At 41.6% G+C, this 26714-nt stretch overlaps 1 protein-coding gene across 1 annotated transcript; it reads right to left on the reverse strand.

Annotated features, from left to right (window-relative positions):
- CC2D1B (coiled-coil and C2 domain containing 1B) lies at positions 1 to 26647 on the reverse strand. Its single transcript, XM_015870566.2, has 25 exons — positions 26545 to 26647; positions 26231 to 26331; positions 24319 to 24460; positions 22012 to 22124; positions 21061 to 21180; positions 19851 to 19988; positions 17622 to 17895; positions 17013 to 17137; positions 16784 to 16859; positions 15526 to 15636; positions 15070 to 15200; positions 14381 to 14453; positions 12166 to 12278; positions 11369 to 11555; positions 9001 to 9173; positions 8297 to 8422; positions 7757 to 7815; positions 7359 to 7475; positions 6812 to 6885; positions 6120 to 6178; positions 5110 to 5161; positions 4222 to 4321; positions 1723 to 1813; positions 937 to 1067; positions 1 to 172 (listed from the first exon to the last, which is right to left on the reverse strand). The coding sequence occupies exons 2-24, from the start codon at positions 26294 to 26296 to the stop codon at positions 948 to 950; spliced, it is 2640 nt and encodes an 879-aa protein (XP_015726052.1). The 5' UTR covers positions 26297 to 26331; positions 26545 to 26647; the 3' UTR covers positions 1 to 172; positions 937 to 947.
- Between the last annotated feature and the right edge of the window lie 67 nt (positions 26648 to 26714).

Below are 26714 nucleotides of genomic sequence, written 5' to 3' on the forward strand. Positions count from 1 at the left end.
CAGCAGCAAATTTTCAGAGCCTTACATTTGCCTTAGAATCATTAATAAGCACTATGGCTGTTACCAAAAGAGACATTAGGTTCAGTAGTGCATTCGTGTAACGTCTTTGGTGCTTGCAGCTAGCAGCATCTCTTCATACACGTTCATCCCACATCTCAGCCTTTCTGTGGAGCTGGGGAAAGAAGGGAAAACGAAATTACTTGATGCAGCACTAACAGGTGTTCACAATTCAAGGTCATCTACTTAAAACGCCAACGTGAAGTTGCTGGGTGGTCAAGTAGAAAAGTCAATGGAGCAAAATCACTGAGCTCTTAAGTGCCAGAAAACACTTCTGTGCCCAGTTGGTGCACCAGGCCCAGGCATTGCCTCAAGGACCGCCACCAATACGTCCCTCAGCCTGAACCTCGGGAGCAGCTCCTTCACTGGGAGGAAGAAACCACCTGCTGAACAGCTCGTCTGGGGCTTCCAATTCAGTCTGCTGCTTTGAAACAGGACCTTGTAAAATCATAGACAATTTGGAAGCAGTGCTGTGGCTGAGTACGTAGCTGCCATTTATGAAATCAGAGCTAAACTACGTGCTAAGGAACAGGGATCCCAGAGACTTCAGGAAGCCATGAGAAAGATGAGGGATCTCATTAGAAAGGTTCTATTTATACGTCACCTGCTGTCCATGAGCTGTGTTGCGTGCTTGCATAGCACAGTCATGGTCCAAAAGGACTCTACACACTGTAACACTACAACAGCATATTTGAAATACAAACATCAGATAAAGGTTCTATAACCTCATTTCTGAAATTACTCATCCTCACATATACAAAGGTGAATGGAATCAAAGCTGTGTAATTAGGTCAATGCCGTCATAAGACATTATTCCATGCAGAATGTAGCTCTCAATTTATCTGATGGCCAGACCATCTCCAGCTGCTGCATTCATACCTCATATAGAACTAGTGTTCAAGGACCAGCCAGTTTTCTGTAATCGTTTGAAGATCCTGACCGCTGAGGGGCTCCCTGAGTCTCACTTTTACTTCCAGTTTCCCTCCAGTGGGTTTTCTGCCATCAAATATCTGAAAGAAAGAAGGGCAGTTAGCACACAGACACACAGTGTCATGCTACAGTGCCTCAGGCAACCACTGCAGATGACTGCAGCGCTGGGAGGTGTCACAGCCACGTGCTTCCCCAGCTGCAACAACCCATGGCTCAGCAGAGCAAATCTTCCACACGAGCCACTTCAGCAGCTTTACCGTGGGCTGTTCAGCTCTGCCTGCTGGCAGCAGACATTGTGCCCTCAAGTACCAGTAGGCAGCTCCAAGGACAGGACGAGCAGCAGCATCCTGATGCAGTCTGTGATGCAGCCTGAGGGAGTTCTTCAGGCTCCACTTGTTGAACTCATCCTGGATTGTACAACAGTTCTCTATCCACCCTGGCAGCCTTTCCTTTGCCTTTGATCTGCTGTCTACTAATGTGGGAACTTCTGAATTTCTGGCTCTAGCCAAGAAAACTGTCTCGATAGAGAAAATGTGCAGAACTGGGTGCTCCACAAGTTCCCAGCACCAGAACTGTCACAACCAAGACAAGCTTCAGGACAAAGAACAGTCACTTGTTCAGCAAACTCCTGCAATACAGATCTGTTCTCTGCATGTGAATCGTTCATGTGATGCAAACACTGACTTTCCGTGCATGTCCAAATATTCTTAGTAAAGCACAGCTCAGAAAACATACCTCGATGATCTCTCTGACTTCACATTGTGACTCCAGCTTCTCCAGTTTCAGGTGTGCTGTTCCCACGTGTTTGTCACTTCTGAAAAAGGATCTGTAACAAAGAAAGGTGTCTTAATGGAAAGGGGAAGGTTTCTCAAAACTTCAAGGAGAAAGAGAAGCAAGAGGTCATCCCTGCTGGTACCATTCAACGCATCCAGGAGGTTCTTAGGGTGTGCTGCTGGAACCATGAAACCAGGGTAAAAACAAACCCATAACAAATCAGGCCACAGGACACTGAAGTGCTCGTTTCCAATTATTCTCTTATAACTAAGTTGGAGAGAAGTGCAATGAAGGCAGATGAACCCCAAGGTAGCACCTGGAACTTCAACACGACCAGCAGCGCCTTTCTGCAGCTCCAGGCTGATCCCAGACATGAGACCTGCAGTAAAGTGCTTTTCATTTACACACCTGTGAGATGAAGGAGCAATTACATTCAAAAAACACCTGAGGATGACCAAGGGAAGTCACATCACAACTACTTTCTGGTTCGCCCACGTCTCTCCACTTGCAGCACAAAGAATGGACAACCCCTCAGAGACCAAGAGAGAAAAGTCAATCACCATTACAGCTCCGAGCACTTCTACAAAATTCCTATGGAAGAATTCTGACAGCAGCAGACCCAGAACGCACTGCAGGGTGTGTCAGTGTGAATGTCCTTGATACAAAGCCTTCCATTCCCCATTGATGTGACTACCAGCAGGCCCACAGTCATTCAGGTAAGCAAGAACTGGTAACCTCGCATGCTGCAGCACTTCCTTTACTCCAAATGCACCTTATTACATGAAGGATTACATAACTGTACTGCAGTCTGTTGGACACTTTGTTCATAAACTTTAGTAGAGAAGCAGCGATCCTCCCAACTGCTTTTTTTTTAAGCATTTCTCCATATTCTAATCCAGGAAGTAAAGACTGGCTCCCCCTTGATCAGATCCAGGGAGCTTTCAGGAAAGAACAAGCTGCCTGTAGGCAACGGCTTCAGAAACCTTTGGGGAAATCTCCTTTTATCTTCAGAAGATTTTACGATAGTTTTAAGTTAAGACTTTTCCTTTGGAAAAATGCATTGCTGGGTTTTCACTTCAAAGCATTTTCTAAAATAAAGTTGAATTTATGACCTGATACAAGTTTCCTTTGCTCACTAAGAGAAAAAAGTTACTGAATCTGTTACATCCATGAGCATTTCTGGAAGTATTATCCAGAAAGGCAACGAGCTGACGATCTTTAGAGAAGAACCTGGATCACTTAATCCTCTCCTGTCTCCACCTGCTGCAGGTAAACCAGCAAATCAAGAACTGAGGGAGGCAGAAAACACAAAGAAGGAACTTCACTGTGAAGAGGAGTGTCAGAAAAGAGAAAATTCACCCAGACTTATTTGCTGACCTTCAGAAAGGCTTCAAAGGACAACCCGGAGCTTACACACAATTTCATGAGTCACTGGAGAGTGTTTCCCTTAAGCCTGAGCTCAGAATCTAAGAACGTGTGGTTCCAGATGTGAACAGCAAAGGATATGCCCCACATGTGCAATGCTATGCAAAAAACAGGGACTAAATACGTTTACACTTTAATATCTGACAGGTCTATGTCATACAGGTGGGATCTCCAGCACTCAAATCCTCAAAAACAGCAGACAGGATTGATAGAGAAAGAGGAAAGAAGTCAGCTATTGCTGCAGAGGAGATTTTAAATGGAAGATCTGGAACAATGGAAGTTTACCTCATAAATTACACAATCTACAACATCAAAAGCATTTTAAAGAAACACTGGATCCCTTCTGCATGCCTCCAAAATAGAAACAAAGAACAGCGCGAGGAGCCACTGAGACAGAACCAGGTTATCTGACATCTCACCCGAGTCACGGGTCATAATTAACACTGAGATGAGTGAGTAGAGGCCATTTGGACTTTGAATAAAACAAGGATAAGCTCAGACAAAGGATGACTTCCACGAGTGTTACCAATTGCTAACATCCATCTCATCCTGTTGGTCTCCATGATAAGGGTAGCTGGGCTCTCACAACAGTTTGCCAGCAGTGCTCAGTAAATATTTTACGATCCTCAGAAGTACAACATTGTAACACTAGTTTTGCCATTGACTGTCATCTGCTTTACTACTGTTAATGTTTTGCTGTCACTCGTATTCCATTGCTCTACAATATTATCCCATGTAACATTTAAACCTCCTAATCCAGATGACTAAAAACAAATTTGACAAGAATCAAACAATTTAATGCTGAATCACTAAGTTCTCTGTCATCATCTTAACGTACTAATCCTCAATGGATCTTCCACTTAGAAACCAACTTCTAACTTCTGCTTTTTTTCCCCTTGGGAAGATACAGAGCTCAGACATACGTTGAAAGGAGTTCTCAGACACAAGAACTAGGCAGCTCTTGTGCTTCCTAAGTTTCAGCATTCTTTACAACCCTTACAACAGAAGCAAGGAGAGGCAGCACGCTGAACTTACCCTTTATGATATACTTCAAATTTAATTCCTTTGGACCGAATTGCTCGTCGGAAACCTCTGTGATTTCGGTTGATGTTCAACTTGAACAACTGGTTGTATTCTACAGACACAAAAAATGAAAGAAAGCTGTCAGAGCCCAATGAAGTTCAGCACCCCACAATGCACATGTACTCACACCTCTGTTAATCTCTGCCCCATTTAAAAAGACACCTCACATCTGTATGAACACCTTCTCAGTAAGTGCAGACCCAGTTATTGAAAGACACAGAGCAGAACTGTCACTATGGGGCTTTAAGACTTCCAGTCACAAGAAAACATACAGTTAAATTAACAGTTAACAATCTGGACATTTAACATGAAGTCGTTTTGATCCTAGACGGCTGCTTACTAAAACAATTCAAAAGAATAATACAGCAATCAACCAAACTCAGAGCACAGGACGATTACACATAATCAAGTCCAATACAGGTGTTTGCCAGGTGCAAAGGGATATTTTCCCAAAGGTACAAAGCACTATTTCAGTTTGAAGATACCATCTTACATATAAATTAAAAAACCCCTATTTCTACAATGACACTTGGTAAGGTTTAGAAATGCCAGAAGATTAGCAAAAATCATGCTAGAATTGGCAATGTCACAGGGCACTGGAAAACATCTGATCCCTGGACATTCTGAAATTAATAATTTATCATAATAAAGAAAACACATTAATCTGTCCCACCTCCCAGCAGGGCTGACAGCAACAGCTGCAACATGACAGGTCACCTGATCAGCTCACTACTGCATGGCACAACTGCTACCATCGATATTGGGGTGAAGGTGAAGAAATGCCTCATCTGGACTTCACCTTCTATTATGCCCTTCCCTAACAAACACAGGAGTACTAACCTGGACAGTTGCTATTGCTAATTACAGGCGTTTTACTCTTTTGAGGTTGCTCCTATTAAAAGAAAGACACAATGGGTAAAAATATCAGGTACTGTTCAAATACAGAATAGTAAGCATTTCTATTACCACCTTTTTAATACCATACAAGAAAAATGAGGTTTGGGCAGGCATTATCTGGGTGATGAAGTCAGTCACAGTACATTCAATACTAAAACATTTGGATATCACTGTGGTTGCAAATATAATGCTAGATAAAGAATAAGCCAAAACACTGTACTGTACAAAACAAGCGCCACGGATAAGCTACATGGTCACACTCAATTCAGTCCCGGCATCATGAAGTTACAGACAGAAGCTGTTAAACCACATGATAAACTCTGCTCGTTCCATGGCGCTTTAATTCTGTTCCTTTGGCATTAGCTGGAATAATAAGCTGCACAAGGAATCCATCACAAGTCACTCAGGGAATTGCCCTACTATTATTTTGCCTGACAATCAATCTGTCACCAAAATGAATTAACTTTTAACCTAAAGCAGAGTACAAACCAAATCTCCGGAGACTGAACAAGGACAATGTGACCTAATTATTGCAGCTACTTTGCAGAACCGATTTCAGCTATGAAGGAGAAAGGTGGTATATTTGCTCATTGGCTAAGCGTTACAGATCTGCCTTTTCTTTTTTAATAACAAAGAAAAACAGATTAAAAGCAACTTTGCTGATTCGTATTCACTCCCCAGAATATGACTTGTACGCAGCAATTCTGTTCTTCAGCCACCGCAGTGGGGAGAGCTCTTCCATTAAAGCCTCGTGTAACTCAAACATTATCTGCCCACCCCAATTTCCTACAAGTAATTGAATTTACCTTAGCAGAATTACTGCGAAACATACTAGGAGGTAAAAATGTAGGCTCCAGCCCCTTGCTGCTCTCGCTCTCTGATGTCCTTACAAGCAAATGCAATGATAGAGGTCACAGACTGAGATACAGAAGACTCGAGGCACAAACACTCACCGTGCTCGGGTAATGAAATTCAAACTTCACAAAGGCATCCAAATCTTTTGGTGCCACACCTGAAGGAGAGAAGAGTCAGCCAATCCCAACAGCTGATACAAGTATTTTCACTGCATCCGTAACGTTAAGGAGCATTTCCAAAAGCACCTTAACTGATTTTCAGAAAGACTCATGACCTGTTTCTTAATAATAACTGACGAACCTACCCATTAATCTGATACCCATAGGAAGCTGACATCCAAAGTGGACATCTACTTTCTTAATGCTTTTGCTAGTTCTGAGACAATGTATCACAGATTGTTTACAAGCCCCAAAAATTAGACACTAAAAGCAGTGATGTTGGCAGAGACAACAACTGTCTGTTGAAGGGTCAGTAGAGATGGTGCAGAGCTACAGAGGGCACTCCTAACAAGTAACAAAATACAAGACAAACATGAAATTCAATCCATGATCAGCTGTAAGTGAACCCAGGACAAATTGAAGTTATTTCCTCTGCTCAGACTGAACCCAGATTCTCTGTGTTCTTATGCTGTTGGGTGTTCATGTGTCTGAGTCTGAAACCTGCTTATTTTTTAGAGTGCTGGTTACAAAGTTCTGACCCTCTGATCCAAGTGGTCTTTAGGGTAGAAAATACCATTCCTCACTGTCTTCCCCTACTTACTCAAAGATCACACATCCTTCTATGTTCATACCTGGTGGAGCTGGTAGGTTTATTCCCCTGACAATAAGAAGGTGCATTTCTGTGCTGTTGAGCTCAGAAAATATCCTGTGAAAAAATAAAGACAGAAAGTGTATTCACCTCAGTATCCTAACACCACTGATCCACTGCCAGACCAGGATGCCATTGACATGTCAGATGTTTTTCAACAGCATGTTCCTGCAAAGATGATCTTCAGAAATAACAGAAGAGTAAGGAAAAAACATGAACCAAAATAAAACCATCTCTGAGGCATAGTGAAAAATGCCAAGAACAAAGCCCAGAGACACCAGGATTGAGACAGACAGAAGAAGGAAGAATCACTGATGTAGCCAAACATGAGAGATGAACGTGGAGACAGCAGAGATAGTCTGAAAACAAAAGAACACAGAAGAACACCTCCTTTGTATTTAAAGTGATTATAAGTGTCCTTTCATGAACACTGAAGCCCTATGTGCCGTTTGAGTTTGCTGAAGCCCACAGTACCCTAAGAACTAGAAACCAGAAACTCATTTTCAGTCTGTCCCTTTGTTTTTACACACCTTATCATCTTAAAAGTTCTCTCCTCGAAGTGATGGCTTGGGGGATCCATTCCTTGTGCTCGTGCAAGCCGTAGGATGTCCAAGTCCTTTCTACACCCTTGTGCCAGCTTCTCAAACCTGCGGAAAAAAACACAGTCACACACTCTGTGGAACATCAAAGCATTCTGCCAGACACAGGCCACAGAGTAACCCTCAGATCAGACAGCTGAGAGCAACTTGGTGAAGCAGGCCTCACCATTACTACCCCTGTAACATAGTTAGGCTCTTTCAGGCCTCACCATTACTGTCTCTTTCACATAATGAGACAATCTTACCAACCCAACCACTTTTAAGGAGGTCAGGCAGACTCAAGCCTGAAATGACCATGTTATAGGATGATTGATAATGGCAGGTCTTACCGAGTCGTTTCAGCTACGTTTCCCAGATGCATAAACTGCTTGGAATACTGCACACATTTCTGTCAACAGCAACAAACAAATACAGATGCACTTTAATGATACTTCCACAGAAATTCATGTTCGGCAGCAAGATCTGAGGCTCATAAAAGCCTAATTTAAGTCTAGAAGTCAGATTTTTCCCAAGTCACCTGAAAAGATCCATCCCCCAGTCCTCTAAGCCCACACTGAGCACTCATCTGTTCAAGCTGCTCTGCCCTACTAATTTTTAGATGACTTTATTTCTAGAGGTTCACTCAAAGGCTAGTCTTACCCAGTTGAGTGCTATTTCCAAACTTGAGTGCTCATGTTTAACAGTGATAATTTGATAGTTCCAAGCTTCCAAGCACACCCTCTAACTTCATACAGTGGAGAATCAAGCTCTGAAAATATTTCACTCTAGGACATGCAGAACACAACATATCTTACAAGAATATTAATAAAATCCTGGAGTGTTAAAAAAAGATGAAATAAAAACATTTTTTGTAAGGTTAAAACAGTTACCTCATGTTGGTCCTTCAGCAGTTTCATGAGCTGCATGTACACCTCATCTGCTTTCTGGGATAGTCTGACATCTTCATGGTGTATAAAGATAAAACCACCCTCTTCATCTGTAGGGGGTGATGGCAGCTGCAAATTAAGAACACCACATTCAGAGCCCTTGTAAGAAACAATGAAGTAGACAATTAGCAGTCAGACTCTATGGAAAGGTCAGTGAAGAGAGACAGGCTGTTTAGGTAAAGTCCAACCCAGCCACACAGCAGGACAAGTTGTAAGACCCTGCAAAATGCCTTACAGGTCTAGTTCCCTGATTATGCAGGTCAAGAGAAATACTGCAGCACAGGGTGGTTTCCCCACCTACCCACACACCAGCACCAGCCAGGACATCACTGGATCACAGTCACCCAATCCTCAGCCCAAAATGGAGTAAGGACACAGCCAGGAGGTGTACTCACACCACAGACCCAGGGAACATGTTCAATCTGTGTGGTTTAAGTGTGCTAACATACATCAAGAGCAAATTGTTTACAGAGACTGGATTTACTCAGAATCTGGAACAATTTCAGGGCTCAGTACCCACATCTCCTATTTGTGTGGTTTTAATTAGTTTTGTGTCGAGAAATATTACTAAACAATTCAGCATTTTAAGTATGCAATTAAATATCTGAGAACACGATACAAAGCACAATACTAGCAGTCCTACTAACCTTGGAAATATCAACAAGCTTGCCACATTTTACTTCCTCAATCTTTAGGTCAAAGGTCTTAGATGTTCTGAGATACATCTTAGCCTGTTCAAGGTTATTTTCCTTCTTTGCTTTGATGGCTGCCTTCACGTATTGCTTCTTTCTGTTCTCCAGAAATTCCAGCTGTTCCCTGGCTGAAAAACAGTTGTATAAAAACCTTCGTTCATCTGATGTCGACATGGCCCTGAGATGGGTTTATCATGTTCAGTTTACAGTCAAGAGAAAAATCAGCAGAAGGACAGACATCGACTGAGGACATTTCCTTACTGCACTTCGTTATTTCTTGGCTAGTTTCAATTTCGTGTATCAGGATGAGAAACACCTCCTCATATCATGGCATCATCCTCCATAACAAAAGCAACTTGCTGCACTTCACAAAGATACTTTGAAGTGCCACAACAGAAATTACAACAGCTGACAGGTAAACAGCAAAAGCCAAATTCAAACTTTCAGTTAGACATTTAAACTTCTCAAAGACAGCAAATATTACGAGCACATGAACCTTGAAAGCACTCTTCTGTACTCATTTCCCTTCTCCCACTCTCTGTCAGAGAAAACAGATAAGACAGTGTATGCAGGCACACTCAGACACATCCACCTCTGCTTATTTGTAATTCCTTGCCATCTTAGTGCTTTCTCAACTCTTGGGTTTTCTCTTTCCTTCCCAAATCAATAAGGACAATCACACAGGTTAGAAAAGATTGCTTTACAATGTAACAGGTCAGTGCATTTTGCCCCTTTGTCTACCTCACTTAGAAAAGGGTGCACTGTGAGCTGATTACAGCCATTTGCAAAGATACTCAAACTGTATTCACCACTTCACTCTACTTACAAGCTAAACAACACTTGCAAGAGGTGCCTGTCTCTGCAAATAAATGTACAAGTGATTCTCATGCCGTGTCAGACGAATGTAACATCCTCACAAGAGAGGCTGCTACCCTGCTGCTGTGAACGACTTGTCCCATCAGCTGAAACCAAAGTGATTAGACAAGGTAGCTAGCCTAGTTTTCATTGAGACAACAGAACCAGGACACAGAGTTCTCTGTCAGGCTGACATGCAGAACACAGGTATTTTCAAAGAAAACCTGTGTAAGACGGACTTAATAGAGCCATAATTCATACTGATCTTGGCTCCTTTCCTGGTGTAGGACTTAAGTGTTCCACTGTATTCCTGTATCTCTTTATGCCTCACATACTCTGACAGAAAAAAAAAGTTCATTATCAACTAAGCTGTACTTCGTAATTTTGGGAGAGGGAAGCAGGTTACATCTGAGTCACGGAACGTAGTTTAACTAGCGAAATACAGCTCTATGATAGCAAAGTACTGGTATTTTGTTGTGAACATGGAGTCTGTATGAATCTGTGTCAGTTCTTATTGCACCTGTTAGTGTCATTTTAAGATATTCAAAATGCCCAGAGAGATTATTGACCAGGTAACACCAGGGATGATGTATTAGCACTTTCTTCACAGTAAAAGCCTAGAGCAATTCATGTAAGAGATTAATATGCTAGCTGAAATTGCAGAAACTTAATTTCCTGAGGATTTATGCATTTTCAAAGCTAAAGCGTACAACTTCTACGTTGTAGTGTTCTTTACAAAACAAGCCATGGAACTTCTAAAGTGATGATTTATCAGGCACACTGAATATCTTTGCATTCTGCTAAAGAACTCACATCAGCTCAGTAAGCTGTTTGCTTTGTCCTGAGCAACTACCCAGGGCAGGATGGGATTACAGTCATGGCATGACAACGGTATCAGTAAGAACTTGGGCACTGCTGCTGCATGCCCAAATCACTCAGTGAGGTGGTGGTTGTCCCATACTATCTGTACAATTAATCTTCTACAGACAACTGTTTGGTGACCTTAGGGATAGGAGGACTAGAGATGGATGAATTACTGCCCAGGTACTGGTTTGATATCCTTGGGTGAAACACGAGTCAGAAACCACTGTTTCCTACAGGAAGCTGCGTCACATCAATGAATAATTCACACTGGTGAGCCATCTACTCTATTGAGAGTTGAGTTTAACTGCAAGCAGAGTTAAATATTATGAATCAATATACTTGTTACATCAAAATTAATTAAAAAGCCAATCAACCTTGTAATTACACATGCTGCCTCTGTGAAATAAAGGCTGTATGGATGGTCTGGATCTGCCCTCCAGCAGGCAAATATACAGAGGCTCCTGACAGAGTAAATCTATATCATGCATTTACAGGTCTAGATAAAGCCTGTGGATAAGACCATAAGGAAAAGAAGTCTTCATCAAGGTATTAGTGCAAATGACTTGCACACGGATCACTGGGAATGCTGATTCCACCACCTTACCAGCTGGAGGAAGATGATCCATTGACTTGTCCGGGCTGGAGGGTGATGTAACTTGTTTCACACACTCGGGAGAGCTTTCCTCCTCAGCTACAGCAGATGGCACTGTAATTGGCTTAACAACCTGAGTCGGCTTTCCAGGCAGCTGAGCAGGCTTCTTGGCAACAGGGGCCTGTGTCAGAAGTTCATTCTACCATAACAGAAATAATTTCATATTAAGTGCACAGAATCTAACCCAGAGGATGGTATCTCAAGCACTGATAAACTCGGTTATCACTATATCAGCCCCCTAATACCACTCTTGAGGTGAATATAACATTCCAGACCATGAATTCTAACTTCTGCGGTTTATAAGGAGGGCCATGCCAGGAGGTAGCTGACCCACTGCAAGCTCCAAATCTCTGCTATCAAAGGGACAAAAGGAAGGTTCAACAACACAGTCATTTCAAAAAGAGCAACTGCATGCATCAAAAACATCATCCAGGAATTCTCTCCATTAAAAGATATTCTGGCTGAAAGCACAAGCATAATCAGCAACCAAATTTAGCTAGGGAAAGAAATGACACCAAAGACTAAATGCAAGCACTCCGTGACAAGACATAGTGAGAGCTGAACATCCTGGGGAAGCACATAGAAACTACTCGAATGCAGGAGTACAGCATAGATTTAAGCACTTCCGAACAATGAATGCATGGCATGTATGACCAGGACCTAAGGTGTTTGTTTTGAAAGTAAAAGTCATGTCAGTATACCAGAAGAGACAAAATTTAAACTACTAAACATAAAAAAGGAACACTAACCTCATCCTCTTCATCGTTCTCCTCCATGCTTGCCAGCTTGCTGGCATTTTCCAGAACAGCAGCTATAGTTCTGTCACCATTCGGTGCCACAACACCAGGAAGAGGAGGAAATCCTAAGGAGGAAAGAAGCAGTGAGTTGCCCATGGTGTATGTTTTGTCTTGCATGTTTCTTTTCTTTTTTCTGTGAAATTATTTCTAAACAAGTATTAATTATAATTCAGAAGTCAGTATATCTAGACTGAGGCCAAGGCCACAAATCTTTGCTAGATGGGCTCAAGAACAGACGTCTCACCAATATCCAAGCCTAAAGGGATGATGCTAAAACGATGCAGAAGCAGAGCATGGTTTTCTAAGTTCAGCAACTGGCAGCCAGCCAAAGAAACCTTACAACTTCAAAACATTGGTAGGAGATGCTCAGGAACAGTAAATAATTCAGCCTCTCTCTTTTACAAACAGAAGAGCAGCAGATTGTACAAACAGTTGCTGGCTTTTTTTTTTCCTCTTTCACTACAGACTCACTTTATTTGGCATGTAGTGCATCAGAAAAGTAGTGCTATCCCATACACCAATAAAAAAGACATGGCTGAAGTCCAGAAAATGCACTATGACATTAGCTGCCAAAGGATATGCTGAAAGTTCTATTGCAATGGAGAGGTTGCAAAGTAAAGCAAAAATACAGTAGTTAAATGTGAAGCACAAGGAGAACAATCCTTTTGATCATTTTATTATCATTTAAGGGTGGAAGGAAGGCTGGATGACAGATAAATTTTCATCTCCATGCCACCAGTTCAGTGTCAGCTTCAAACAACAGAGATGCTCCCGAGATATGTCTCATTAATACGCAGCAAGCATTCTTGTTGCCAATCTCATTAGAAGTGCTAAGAAATAATGACTAAACTGCTTTGAGCTTAGAGATGGCTGCTGTGGGTACAGAGCTGATTTGATGCATACAGGCAGGCAGAACACAAGACCTTATGCCAACGCCCCTATGTGACATGAGGTTCCTTAGTAAGCAGCATTTTTGTCCCCGTGAAGGTCAAGGCTGCTACTTATCATCACCCAGATGCAATGAAACGCACTGTCAGCCCTGTATAATCTCACTGCTGGTTTCAGTGACTCCCTGACTGCTGTATTCAGTGTAAATTACATAGCTTCTAACTCCTGGAAAACATAAAGCTGTGTAAGGAAATTGAGGAGTTACGCATATTTTCAGAAGGCTAAACCTGGAGTACCTCACTCTTGCCACAACTGATGTTCACTATTAATTAGATTGTGTTCTAGAGCATGAGTTGCTGAGCTGCCGCTTTTCAGGGGCAGATTCAAAGCACTACATGACCTGACAGACTTGGCACTGCCTTCCTTAGTACTATGTACTTTACTCCTGCTGAAGAGTTTGCCATTGCCACATTTGACAGAGACAAAAAAACCACCAGATTCGTGTCCTTTTGAGGACTTTTTGCCACCAAACTTAGAAATTCTAAGCACCATTCTTCAATACTTAGTGCATCTTATCACAGGAATGCATTACACACAAGGCAAAAGGAACGATGCTCCCAAGAAGAGTAACAGTATCACGCAAGCCAGAGATGAAGTATTCACAGATGACCTTGCCCAATCCTTTGTAGACAAAGCACTATGAGTTCTGAAGAAGATAAGAGAGAGAATGTCTCCAGGAGTTTCAGTTTCTGTCTCTGGCACTCTCAGTGTGACACAGGCATGATTTGTTTCATCTCTGCATACAACTTTTAGCAGCCTTGAGAATGGCAGCACTCATCTGACTTGTCAAGCGTTGCAAAGAGATATTCAATTAAACACAGAGATCTGAGGTTGTTATTGGGAAAAAACAGAATGGGAAACATCACGTAAATTTTTCCCAGTTTCAAAAAACCTCCTTCTCCTACTCCAGAGAGAGAGCACACAGCCCAAGTTCACCCTTTCCTCCACGACTGGCACAGAGTTATATTCATCACATTACGTTGCTTAACTCCCCCAAACAGGGTTGCTTCCAAGTTCTGGCACTGTCAAAAAACATTTGGGAACATTTTGATAAGCAATTTTAAAATGTATTCTTCAGTGCTACCAAAAAGAAAGGTCAGTCAAATGAATGGAAAAAAGGAGGAGACTCTTTACGGGATAAGTAGGCAACACCTGCTCAGCTCCTGCAGAGCACAGAGCACATACAGAAGTTGCAATTAGGACATACAGTCACACTTACCAGGTGGAACAGGTAGCTCAGAAAAGTTAACTTTCCTCCCTGCTTTATGGGCTCTTATGGCATCCTGGTATTGCTGAAAGGCAGTTAGTAAGAAATAAAATGGAGTTTTATGTTAACTGTAAGTTACCAATCATTTATATTTAACTACCACAACTGTTGCAGAATACATGGTATGTTGGTATTAAGTTGTATATGCATATCACCACCCTCTAATTCTGAAGACAATGTTGCTTCAATGACTACTTGCACTTCCTTATGGAATAGTAAAAAATGTCAGAGGGAAGTGAAAATACTGCTCTGAAACTCAAGCTTTCCTAAAATTTTAAATCTCTAAGTTACCTCATTGACACATTACTAAGCAGCAGTCTTGGAACAGGAACTCAGTCTACAATTTCTGCAGCTCAGAACATCACATTTCTAAAATTCTTCAGTCGTGAAAGACTGAGGAGCTTTACCTTCCTCCTACTTCTTATTTACAGTACATGCCATGCCTCTGAATTGGTTTTATTTCAGTAAAGCTGAAGACCTGTATTTTGTTTTTCCTTACGCTGAAGGTTTTAGAGCTTTTGCACTGAAATTCTTTCCAAACGAAAGGATAATACACATATTATTTCATCCCCCAAAAAATTCTTCAACAAGAAATTAACAGCTTTGCTAGATGCAAACAGCCCACTACATTTGCATCTTACCTTAGCTATCCTTTCATGCATTCTTCCTTTCCGATCGTCCCCACTTGCTTTAGCTTGTGCTGCTGCTGACTTGTACTTCTCAAGCCTTTGCTGCAGTGCTTCCAGCACTGTTTTTGGCTGCTGCAGGGAAGCTTGAAATAAGAAAGACAATGAAAGGCTACGTCATTCAGACTTCAAAACGTATAGGTTGCCTTCTTCCTACCCTTCCTTACCTACTGCAGAGACAAAGCTATTGCTGAAAACTCTTTTATACAACTCTTCTACAGAAAGTTTATGGATTTTTTACTCTCATTATTGGTCTATAACAAAAATACAGATGGGATCAACAGCAAACAAAATTCAGGAACATAGCTAATTATACTCAATCCTGCTGTACTTCACTGGAAAACACAGACCTCAAAATGCCTTCCAGCCCTGCTACCTTTATGGCTTCCTGCAAAAATGCAGAAGTCCTACCTGAAGCTTCTTGGGTTTGGGATTCGAGTGCTGCAAGATCCTGAGAACTTCCCACCGAAGCTGGTACCTTTTGCTTGGATGTACTTTGTACATCTCCTAAGCTTAGAAGTTCTGCAATGTAAGGAAAGGAGGAAGATTTACAACACATTCTATAAGCAGCAAGTAAACGCCCATGAGCAAGAAAACCATGGGCTGATCAGACCACCTATCAGAAAGCTTTCTGGCTTCAAAAGAATATTCGGGTGCGTAGGTAAGTCTAAATTTCCCAATATTCAGGGTAAGTGCTTTACAGTGGAGAAACATGAAATCCTGATTTAATTTAGCTTAGTGCTGCTTGCTAAGAAGGAAAAAAAAGCAAAAGCATTTCAGGTATTCTAAGAATTCTCTGACAGAACATAACTTGCCACCTTGACAGATGGGAAGCATGAAAAAAATCACTAACTTGACTAGAATATCCTCGTAACAAAAGATGTGCTGAAAAGGGAAGGAAGTAATACTAACTATTCAGAAATCCAAGTTTCAAATAATAGTGGTTATTTTTAGAAAACTAGAAAAATATCCACTACATCCATGTTTGACAGTGGAATATGTCATGGGTGAGGAGCCTCTCTAACACCACTTGGTGATCAGTTAAAAACTTAAGGAGTTGTAAGAGTCAGGATTTACTGCAATAGAATAATCTGTTATTTTCTTTTAATATAATAATCTACTACTTGCAGAAAATTGTCTAAAACACTGACTTGCAGAGATCAAATGCCAGTTATGATACTAGATCCATTTTAATAAGAAGACTCTTACAACGATTCAAGCATCTTTAATATTTTATCTTCCCAAGATTCAGACTGTAATGCACTAAAATTAACCATCATTTGTATCCCTGTGAGCATATCTGCTTATCTTTTAATGTGAAACCTTATGAACTTCAGCTGAAACACAGAACAACATTAAGTATTACAGTGAACTTTGAGAATATGCCCTTATCCCCCTTCTCTGTCACTTAAATATTGTCTCCTGCTATCTAAGTTACAAAAGAAGGAAAATTAAGACATCAACACATATACCAACTTTTTTAATTCACAGGGATTAATATAAATAACAATACCTCATTTTTCTTGGATGGTTTTGATTAGAATTTGAATATGCACTAGGTCTCAGACCTAAGTGATCTTTAATTCTTAAAGCTTCACAATCAAAATCAGAATCACTTCACATTGCAGCACAGGCAGACTTCCAAAAGTTTCTGTAAGGTACAACTTACTCTGAGGAGATGGAGGCATGTTCTGGAGGTCTACTGGCTGCCCACTGTCCAGAGCTTCCAAGACCACATTAAATTTCTAATGCACAGAAAAAGAACAGAAGGTGTATTCTAGTGTGGCCATGACTCGCTAGCTGCCACAATGAACAAATGACATTCAATGAATGCAGAAGCACGGTACATGGGTACAGCACAAGGCACGTTTCGTATTCAGGTTTCTTTGTGTGCATACCTTGCCTATCTTCATGTATTCTTTTGCCTTCTCCAAGTCCCCTTGCTGCTTGGCTTTCAGAGCTGCTAATTTATACTCCTTCTGCCTCTTAACTAGTATATCTCGTGTGCTGCTCCTATGGAGACCTGTGAAAATAAAACAATACTGAGACTTACACAGAGCAAGGAATACACGTACCTCTCGTTACATTAATCTACCTGCACATCTACCACTTTTGAATCATACACCCAGCTTTTCCTCTCAGTTTCCAGTCCTACCAGCCTTGACAATCCCACTTTTCCCAGATTTAAAAAAATAAATAAATAAAAGAAGAAAAAGCCTTTTAATCAGGATCTCCGAAAATCTTTAAAGCATCTAATTCCACATGTTACAATACTGGAGAAGCGGAGATACAGTAAAGGTTGAACATATTTATACACTGCAGACCACAGCTCTGTAATTACATGTGATCTCGATGTCAGAGATGCACTATCCCACTGCCAACTTTATCTGAAATATTCAACAGGGAAGTGCAGACATAGGCAGTGCTTTGCAACACGACTGAAAAAATGAAGAAAGATGTAGCATTAGTACCGTGCTGCAACAGCTTATCCTCTCAGATTATCGTACCTGTTTCCAGGGTAGGACTAGAAGCAGCATGACTCTGTAGAGATTCCAATTCCAGGTGCTGCTCTGCTTTAGGTGAGGTCTTCTGCTCATCACCTGCACAAGACTCAGCTCTGCTCTCTGCTGGGACACTGACTGAATCTCCTGAATTTTCCTGCTCTGCTCTTGTGGCTTGAGATATGTGAGAAGAGCTTTTTCCTGTTGCAACAGGAGGTGGCATTTCTTCCTCATTGATTTTTTTGCCTCTCTTTACTGCAGCCAGCATGGTTTCCAGTGTCTGGGAGAAACGGAACACCGAAGTCAGTAGGTATTTTCATCAAATATAGTGCTAGCATAAAATCATTAAAACATGAATTTATTCCGCTATCCGCAATGAGATCTATTACACCCCATTGCAAGAGATGGATGTTCTTTAGCACTTCCTCTTCTTCTGCAAGGGCAACATCAGCACTAGTGAAAGGTGCCCCAATATCAGATTAACACAGTGCAAAAGCCTTGCTACACAAGCTAGGTAATTGAAAGTAGCTCAGCACCTACAAGTATCAGACGGTTGATGTGCTACTGTCAGCTTTGCAACAGACAATCACCAAGGTGATTGAAGCTACTTGTACTAACTGTAAACATATTTTGTCCATAAAACAAAATAAAATATCCATTGCTGAAGTGTCACTGCACAATGGGATTTAGGGAAAGGAGGAGTCCACATACTTATTTTCTGGACATGAGAAAAACCATTAAACACTAGTAAATGAAGTGGGACAGCTGGTGACTTACAGCAAGAAGCTCTCACCATCATTAACATGTGTTAACTGCTAGTCAGGCAGCTCCTACTTGTGGTGGGGAATGGGATTAAAAAAACTTTTTAATTTTTTTAAAACTTAAAAGTTCAGACAAAAAAGCATCATGATCTTAAAGCCAAACCAGAAGTTTTTACGTCATTCATCTTCTACAGAAACTGAAGCTGAAGCACAGAAACACATTATCATCTCATCAGTGTCAGATTACTGCTACTCTCAGTTAACTGCGGCACTGTTTAACCTACTAAGTAACAGTGGGATATATACTTCAGACTAACAGCATGTGAGATCAGGGTTCAGACCAGTCCAGCAACCCACACACAGCTCTCTCCTCCCCACGTGTTGCTTGAAACATGGATTTAGACTCTCTGGGATTAAAGTTCACAGTTCCAGGAAACAAGCACATGAGACAACTGCACACCATTTGCTGGAGTGCCATCTAGCTAATTAAGGAACTGGGAGTGGTGCAGTAAGATCCAGTCAACTAACCTTAGCTACACCACTTCAGCACGTGGAAACTCCCTGCCTTGAAAAACAAAGCAAAAGAAGAGCCAAACAGAGCACTAGGTTTCTTTATTTGATAAGCAAGCTGGTTTTGCAATCTCTCTTGTTCCTCTAAAGGTCAGGTGGTTACACGTACATTCAGAGCAAAGTGGCAGAAGACACAGAAATATCCCTTCTTGTGCATCTCCTTTTCTGGGTTTGGCCTCAGTCACTTCTTATGCACACTTGGGAGCCAAACAGACATTACACTCTTCCCTTACTGAAAGATAAAGCTTTGCTTAACAAGACAAGAGTTTGCTGCTGTCTGAGACAATGCGGGAGATCAGAGAACAGGAAAATGAAGACACTGCACAGCAGCAATCAGCAAGCACTACCAAACTAACTGCAAGCACGCCACCTGGCTGAAAACAGGCAGAGCTAAAGAAACTGCTCCTTGCTGCAATCTGTAATGCTCCTAACGAAAAATCCCATCTGATTCATTTTCAAGTACACCCAAGGAAAGGAAGCCTGCATTTGTCTCACAGAACCAAATGGGGTGGAAATACCTGAGGGAGGGTATCAGTGATAAACTGGCAGGCGTATGCATTAGGAAAGCTCCTACACTGTGAGTTCAGGTAACAATTAACAGTCATTATAGGTAAAATTCAGATCTAGATGGGCAGGTTCAACACCAGCATTTACCACTGTCCTTGCCTCCAACTGCCACGAGCTACATTCACCAGAAAAAGAGCTGATGCACAGACATACAAAAGTACACTTCACCTGTATACTGACTATGCAACAACACTAGTTAATGTTTTTAAATTAACTCAAGATAGTGTATTAGAATTTCTCTCCCATTTTAGCAATTTCACACATCTGAAAAGACTGAACGACACTTCTGAGAACTGATTTTCTCACCTTGTTCGCATAACTTATGAATCTACCTTACCTTAAGGCCTCTTTCGTACCGGCGTAGCTTGGCACTCTCACCCAAGTCCTTTGCGTTAGAAATTGCTGTCTTATAGTTAACAATTCTCTTCTCTATTGTCTGTTGCAGCTCACTGGTAACAGCAGGAAGTGAGGTGGTCTCAGAAGAAATAATAAGACAAATCAAGAAAACTTACTTTATCAAACTACTGAAAAGCAAGCGTTCTTCTTCAAATACACTCACATTAGCAACAAAAACAAGGATGGAGCAGTCTCTCTAAAACAGAGCAGTACTTGTACTACACTAACAGCTCCTGGATCCACCTCTGGGCCTTCTCTCAAAGGCGCAATAGAGAAGAATGGGTGGAGACATTCAGAAAATTCAGTCAACAGGGTAATGGGAGCCATGTGGTCAGAGAGTAGGTGAGGGAGAACAGTAAAGCCTTTCAACCACCACACAGCAAAGGGTGTGAATAAATATTCTGGCTCAAGTCTTTTCTCCTTTTCTAAACACGCTAGTTTACTTCCCTCAAGGGCTCTTCTACTTGGTTTTACTGTAAGAACTCATCCTCTCACAGTTTGAGATTAGGTCAGTGACAAAAACAGCCTAAGCAATGTTATGAGTAGCTACTTACAAACACTCCACGGCTACAGAAGTATTTCAGATGGATACTGATGTAATTATTGCTATTATCTCTACAGCAACTCTGACAGACTCATTAATTGGCACAATGCACGAGGGCATTGGAATCTGTAGCACACAACGGAAACAGGGTAGTAACTGAATAATGTTTTTAACTGCATGAGGATCGACAAGCTGAACTGAGGAGGCTAATGCTACTGAGAAAGAAAAATCCACTAAGATGTCAAAGATGCTGAGTTATAACAGGTTTCACAATCTCAGCAAACAGCTTAATGGCCAGAGGAGGAAGTTCACAAACCTTACAAGTGAACAGCTGTTTACATGCTCATATGCAAAATGAGGTGTAACGCATGCTGGATTTTGTTTACCTCCTTGATTCCGTGCTTACACCAAAAGGCATCCTCAGAACAAAACAAACAATAATCATTCAACTCTATAAATACAGCACTGGTTCCCCCAGAGAAGCCTGCAACAGTGTGGTGTTTCCTTCCCTTGAGGACAAAAAGGTCTCTCGTTTGTTACCCTTGTACGAACGTTTATCATGAAAGTGATTCAGGAGAACTGTCAGAAACATAAAGCTCTCTCCTACCTGTGGTTGCAGTTCAGGTTCCTCATTTTCTGCTTCAGCTACGGACTGCTCCATTGTTACTGTTTCATCCTCACAGCTTCCTGTCTCATCTTCCATCCCCAGAACTTCTTGCAATTCTGCCTAAACCAAAAGTCAACAGTTCTTCAAAATTTTCTACAGCCTCAAAATACAAAAACACATCAGCTCTCAATTCCCTTTGGATGGACCTTAAACAGGGAATCTTAACATCTCATATTTCAGACATTTTTGTATTTATTTTAAAGAAATTGCTTCCATTGATTCCACTTCTATCCACAATGGAAAGCCACACAAGACTGTGGTTAGAGATCAGAAGGTAGAGAAGTACTTTCAAAGCATTATTAAAACCTATGAAACTTCAGAAAAGCATCCTTTAACAATGGATGTTAAAAATGCTGCCTAGCACTCCTTCCCTAAGAGCTAGTCAAAAAGGAGCCATTCAGGATCTTCCTCTCAAACCAAGCACCACTTAAAGCAATAGCAAAATAGTCATAGAAGGAGACTATTTTAGGTCACTCTAAGGAGAACATTTGATCCCTTATTTCACCATCTGACACAGAATGGGATTCTCACTGCTCTCCAACTCCTCTCAGACTATCACACATTTGAATGTGTTGTAGTTTGAAGAGTTAATCTATCATCTTTTCTAACAGGCCAGTTGGTGAGGGCTGCCAATAAAGACTCGGATCGACTTTCTCTCTGTATTATCTCACATTCCTTTTAATAAATTACTTTCTCCATTTTCAATTGGGTTTTTTTCCTCTTCCTTCTCCTGAGGGAGGGAGGGATGCCATGTGATTAACTCTTCAAACAGAAGAGCAGAAGTGACAGAATGTTAGCTGGGAAACTCTGTCACTGTGTTGTGCAGTGCGTCAGATCCCACAAAACCCTGTATTCTTGTATGGAATATAGTGCACATAAAATTACACGTACCAACAGATCTGTATCTTTCTCCAAGTCCTCATCCTCTGCTTCCTCCTCATCTTCATTCAGGTCCTTCATACACTCTGCAGCCATCTTTTCAATATGATCCATGGGCAGAGGAACTGCAAAAGAAACCACGAAGAGATATAAGCCCTATACAGCAGTTACGCAGTCATTAGGTACAAATTCTGAAGGCATATCTACAGCTGAAAGACAGCAGTGACTCTGCTTCCTCTGTATCTTTGGTAACAGACACAGGTAAATGAGGGTATACTCATGGATAAAGGACAAACACTGAGGAAATGAGAATCTAGGGGGAAAAAAAAAAGCTATACAAGTGTTTCTGAAAGTGACAGCCAATGTAGACAACAGCACAATGACAGCATCCAGTAACCTGGAGCTTTAGTAAAACAAGGAGTGTGAACTGCAAAATTATGAGGACCATGATAAACAAGTACATAGGGTGGAACACAACAGTGCTCAGAAAACATTGCTGCAGAAGAGAAAGATGCCGTGCCAGCTTTGCACAGTTAAGGACATTTAAGACTGAGGAAGACCAACAGGTAGATAAAACAAGTGGCTCGGGGAAAAATTACTAGAAGTCACTATTTAAGTTCCTAGGTTGATTTAAGATAAATATCTCTATGATATTATTTACAGAAATAACTAGCAATAAGTACTTTGTCATTGTGTAATACTTCAATTTTTCACAGAGAAATCAAAAAATCATACTGGCTCTTCTTGGATGTTTTGTCAAAACCGCAGTCCTCGGGTAAGATAAAATACAATGGTGTCACAAGAACAAATTAATATAAACCATCCATGAATAAATCCAATTACATGCTTCTATCCATGAAAGGAAATTACTGAAGCAGTCTTTGTTCCCAGTAGGAATAAACATCTGAACTAGTTTTAAGCTCATGATAAATACTTATAAAAGGTATTTATGACATGATTGTGCATATTAACAAAGTTTTGTCCTGGCAGCCTTGTCAGATCTTTCTGTTCTGCATCCTTTGCCCTAACAGTTTACTCTAACAAGACGTAATTTATTCCTGGTATAACCTTTGATTGAAAGATTGAATTCTGATTCTCCATGGAACAGGAACGCTTCACAGCTATCCCAAAGTATCAACAAACCATTGGTTTTTCCCACTTTTTCCCATTTCTACTCACATAGCAAAACTCTGCAACCAGGACTGCAGGCAAGTGGCTGCACTTCAAGAGTCAGAGTATTCCTTACCTGAAGCTCCTCTACAAAGAAAGTATCAACTGTGCTTCCCTGGATAGCTAGTTCAACTCTAACCTGGTATGGCAAGTTGAGGCTACAATTTCAAGCACCTCAGTAGCTGACCAACTGACATTTACGGTTGCAGATAGCAACCACAACAGATAGATTTCTGTACTTGAGATGTTGCGACAGTACAGCTTTTGCTGCCTGCAACCTCAAGGTACAGACAGATCACTTCCTCCCTACTTATCACAACTCTAGAATATAAATCCAGGAGTCAGTTACTGCACAATGTGCTCAGCTACCCTCTCCCTTCTAAGTACAGCAGTGTTCATGCAGGCTGGTGACCACACCAAGGAACTGTTTCAGCTGAAAACCTAACACAGCAAGAGAAGCTTGTTTTTATAGCTGTGTTTCCTGATCCAGCTCACCCTGCACCTCCAACAAACATACTAATCTGGCAGTAGAGCTTGTCCACTAATGAACTGCCCCACTCTGCAACAATCTTGATAGTAGCTCACAGAAAACCTATAAAGCATTGCACACTTGTAAGTAAACACCATTAGCAGCATATTTGTAAAATGTTAACAATATTAACTATATTTTCCAAGAAACACTACACCTTCTGAATAAAACAAGTTACCAAATCCTCCCAGTAACTCCAACGCTTCCAGAATCTCTCTCCTAAAAGAATATCTTGTTTTCATTACGGTATCCAAGTAACGAAAAATATCATGCTTATTCATTAAATTCACTCTAAACAACATCAAAAGAACAACCAATCAACCAAGCCTGCACAAGTAACATATTTCTATTTTAAAGTCATCAAGCACCTACCACCACGTGTTATGACTCCACACACTAAATTAACAAGCGTGTCTTATTTTAGTCATTATTAAATCAGCTAGCCATCATATGTGGATGATATAAATCTCTCATGCTTTTTTACATTAGCAACTGTAACCCTTTAAAGTGAATACAGCTTCTATAAATGGTGCAAAACTTTTCAGTTAGATCAATGTATTGTAAACAAATAACTTTAAGAAATTATTCAGATTGTCAGTAGGTAAAATCCTGTGACTTACCTTTTCCTTTTGGTTTGGCTTTCCCTTCTTTCACCTTCACTCCTGTGATAGCAGCAAGCTCTGCTTCTAGGTCCCCATCATCCCCACCTTCCTCTGCACCCAGCAGCATCTCTTCAGGATTGAAATCTACAAACAGCCCCAGCTGGAGCCAAGGGGAAGAAAAGAAGCACTGCTGTGAGAAAGAAATGACACTCAAAAACATCACACTGCATAGATTATTTAAACATTTTGTTCTTTTGTGGGTTTTTTTTTTAAGCCAACTATAACATCACTTCTATTACCCAAAAAAACCAACCCACACATGGGGCATCCATGACTGAAATGCAGTACACAAATCTTAATAGGCAACAAACACTCCCTCTAGAAACTCTACATTATCAATGATTTCTAAAAACAAAATCGAATAGCTTGTTGTAACCAGATCAAATGATGCCTGTTATACTGAGCCCCGTCAAGCAGATATCAAGGAAGTTCAGGGTAACTCCTGTAACAACTAAGCTAAAGAAATATTTAATCACCATTCACACAATACAGGTCCGACCTGCACACAGCAGAGACTTCACCCTTGTCCTCTGGAATAAGCTGCATTTACATATACAGAACTATCTCCTATTTCTCATTAACTCAGCACCTAAACAACCAAAAAAAGGAAACACACACAGAAACGTGACCAGTACAAACCCAGCAAGGTCTATATTACACCGGGAAACACAATTAAGTGTTCAAAATAGATTGTTAGGACTATTAACAGCACTCAGGACGTGACAGAAGACTGTCTCTAGATTTTGTATAACACGTCAAAATAATATCAGAGAAATCTCTGAGGTCTTAATCTGAAAGATGCTATTCTAAAATGACACAACTGCTTTACTTGGCTTCTCCAACTTCTCTAAGCATTTCCTTAATACCATCACACAGCTCAAAAATAGTTAAATTCATCTGCAAGCAAACAAGCCTTTAGTGCATTCAAGAAACAATCCAAGCTGTCAGCTGTAACCACTTCTGTTTTCTCTTCCTCAAAAAAATCTAATTATATGCTATCCCTCTAACTGAGAAATACACACGTTTGTATTGGAGGAACAGTGACTTCATTGATCTCTAACAGAATCACTTTACCTCTGGTATGAGGATACTGGCTCCACCAAAATGGAATAACTTACCTAATATCCCATTTCAATCTCTTCTATTTCCTTATTTTTGCATCAACTATTCCTCCAAACCTTAATCAGTTTTCACTTTGGATCTAACTTATTCCAGAACTCTAAAGAGCACTCTCTCTCTTCCATCCCTTCCATTCCCATATCCAGAATTCTGCCTTGGTCAGACTTCTATATTGATGCTTTTCTGGACTTCCCAAGCCTGCTAACCACTACCAGAATCATGTCTCTCTCATCGAGACTTCTGAAACTACATCCAAACATAACAAGTACTAGCAGAACCAACCTGTAGGCACACCTAAGCTCTCAATGATTAAGCAATAGCTACTGAAGAGTGACAGGAGCTTATCAGTCCATCTGTTAGAGGAAGAATAACATCACAGAAGGAAATAAACGGTTGCTTTATTATTTTCTCCTCTCTGCCCCTAAATTTGTTCCTTAATATTCCAGTCTTATTTCTCTAATTTTATGGGTGTAAGAAGAAATTCAATATAGCGACTGAATTTACGATTAAATCTCAATACCGGTGATTAGGAAACCACCCCAAGCGTGAGTCATAAGGTCTGATACGAAGATTACAGTGTGACAGCACGGTGGCTTCCCTGCAAGGCCTTGCTCCATACATACCGCCTGTCACGTTACTTTAAGAACACACTAAAGGAGGAAGCAGGAAAACAACCGACAGGCAACTGGAAGTAGTTCCGAGCCTCCCGCAGGACACAAGCGAGGTACCCCCGGCCCTTCGCCTTCCTCACCTGCTTCGCCACCGCGGCTCCCTGGCCCTTGGCCTGCGGGCTTTTCTTGTGCCTCCTGCCCAACATGCCGCCGCCGGATCTCAGCGCCGCGCCTGGAAGGGCTGAGCACAAACAAGCAAGGCGTCAGCGGGACGGAGCAGGCCGCGTCCCCGACCAACGGCCGCCACAGCCCGCCCACCCCATCCCAGCCCGGGAGGCGGGCAAGGCGCGGCGCTGCCCCGCTCCCCTCGTTGCAGGGAGGAGCCGGCGGAGGCGATAGGCTGAGCACCGCCGGGATCACCGCCGCCTCCCGCCCGGCTCAGCCCCCTGCCCACCTCCGCCTCGCTCCGACCCCGCGCCGAGACACCCCAGCAGTGCGGCCCGGCCCGCAGCTCCGGGACAGCGGCGCGCCTGCGCGGGGGGCGGGGCCGGGAAGGGAGGGGGGCAGTGCCGGCAGAGGCACGGCGTGACACGAACCGCAGGGCGGGGGGGAGCGTTAACGTGG

The sequence above is a fragment of the Coturnix japonica genome, chromosome 8, assembly GCF_001577835.2.
Source record: "Coturnix japonica isolate 7356 chromosome 8, Coturnix japonica 2.1, whole genome shotgun sequence".
Taxonomy (NCBI): Eukaryota; Metazoa; Chordata; class Aves; order Galliformes; family Phasianidae; genus Coturnix; species Coturnix japonica.

What these genes read in the sequence shown, in the direction of transcription:
- CC2D1B (XM_015870566.2), bottom strand. Translation starts at nt 26,296, where the DNA reads ATGTTGGGCAGGAGGCACAAGAAAAGCCCGCAGGCCAAGGGCCAGGGA. An exon ending in AGAACGATGAAGAGGATGAG is followed by an intron (nt 11,556 to 12,165) that starts GTTAGTGTTCCT and finishes CTGTTATGGTAG; the next exon opens with AATGAACTTCTGACACAGGC. An exon ending in AAACCTACCAGCTCCACCAG is followed by an intron (nt 6,179 to 6,811) that starts GTATGAACATAG and finishes TCTCTCCTTCAG; the next exon opens with GTGTGGCACCAAAAGATTTG.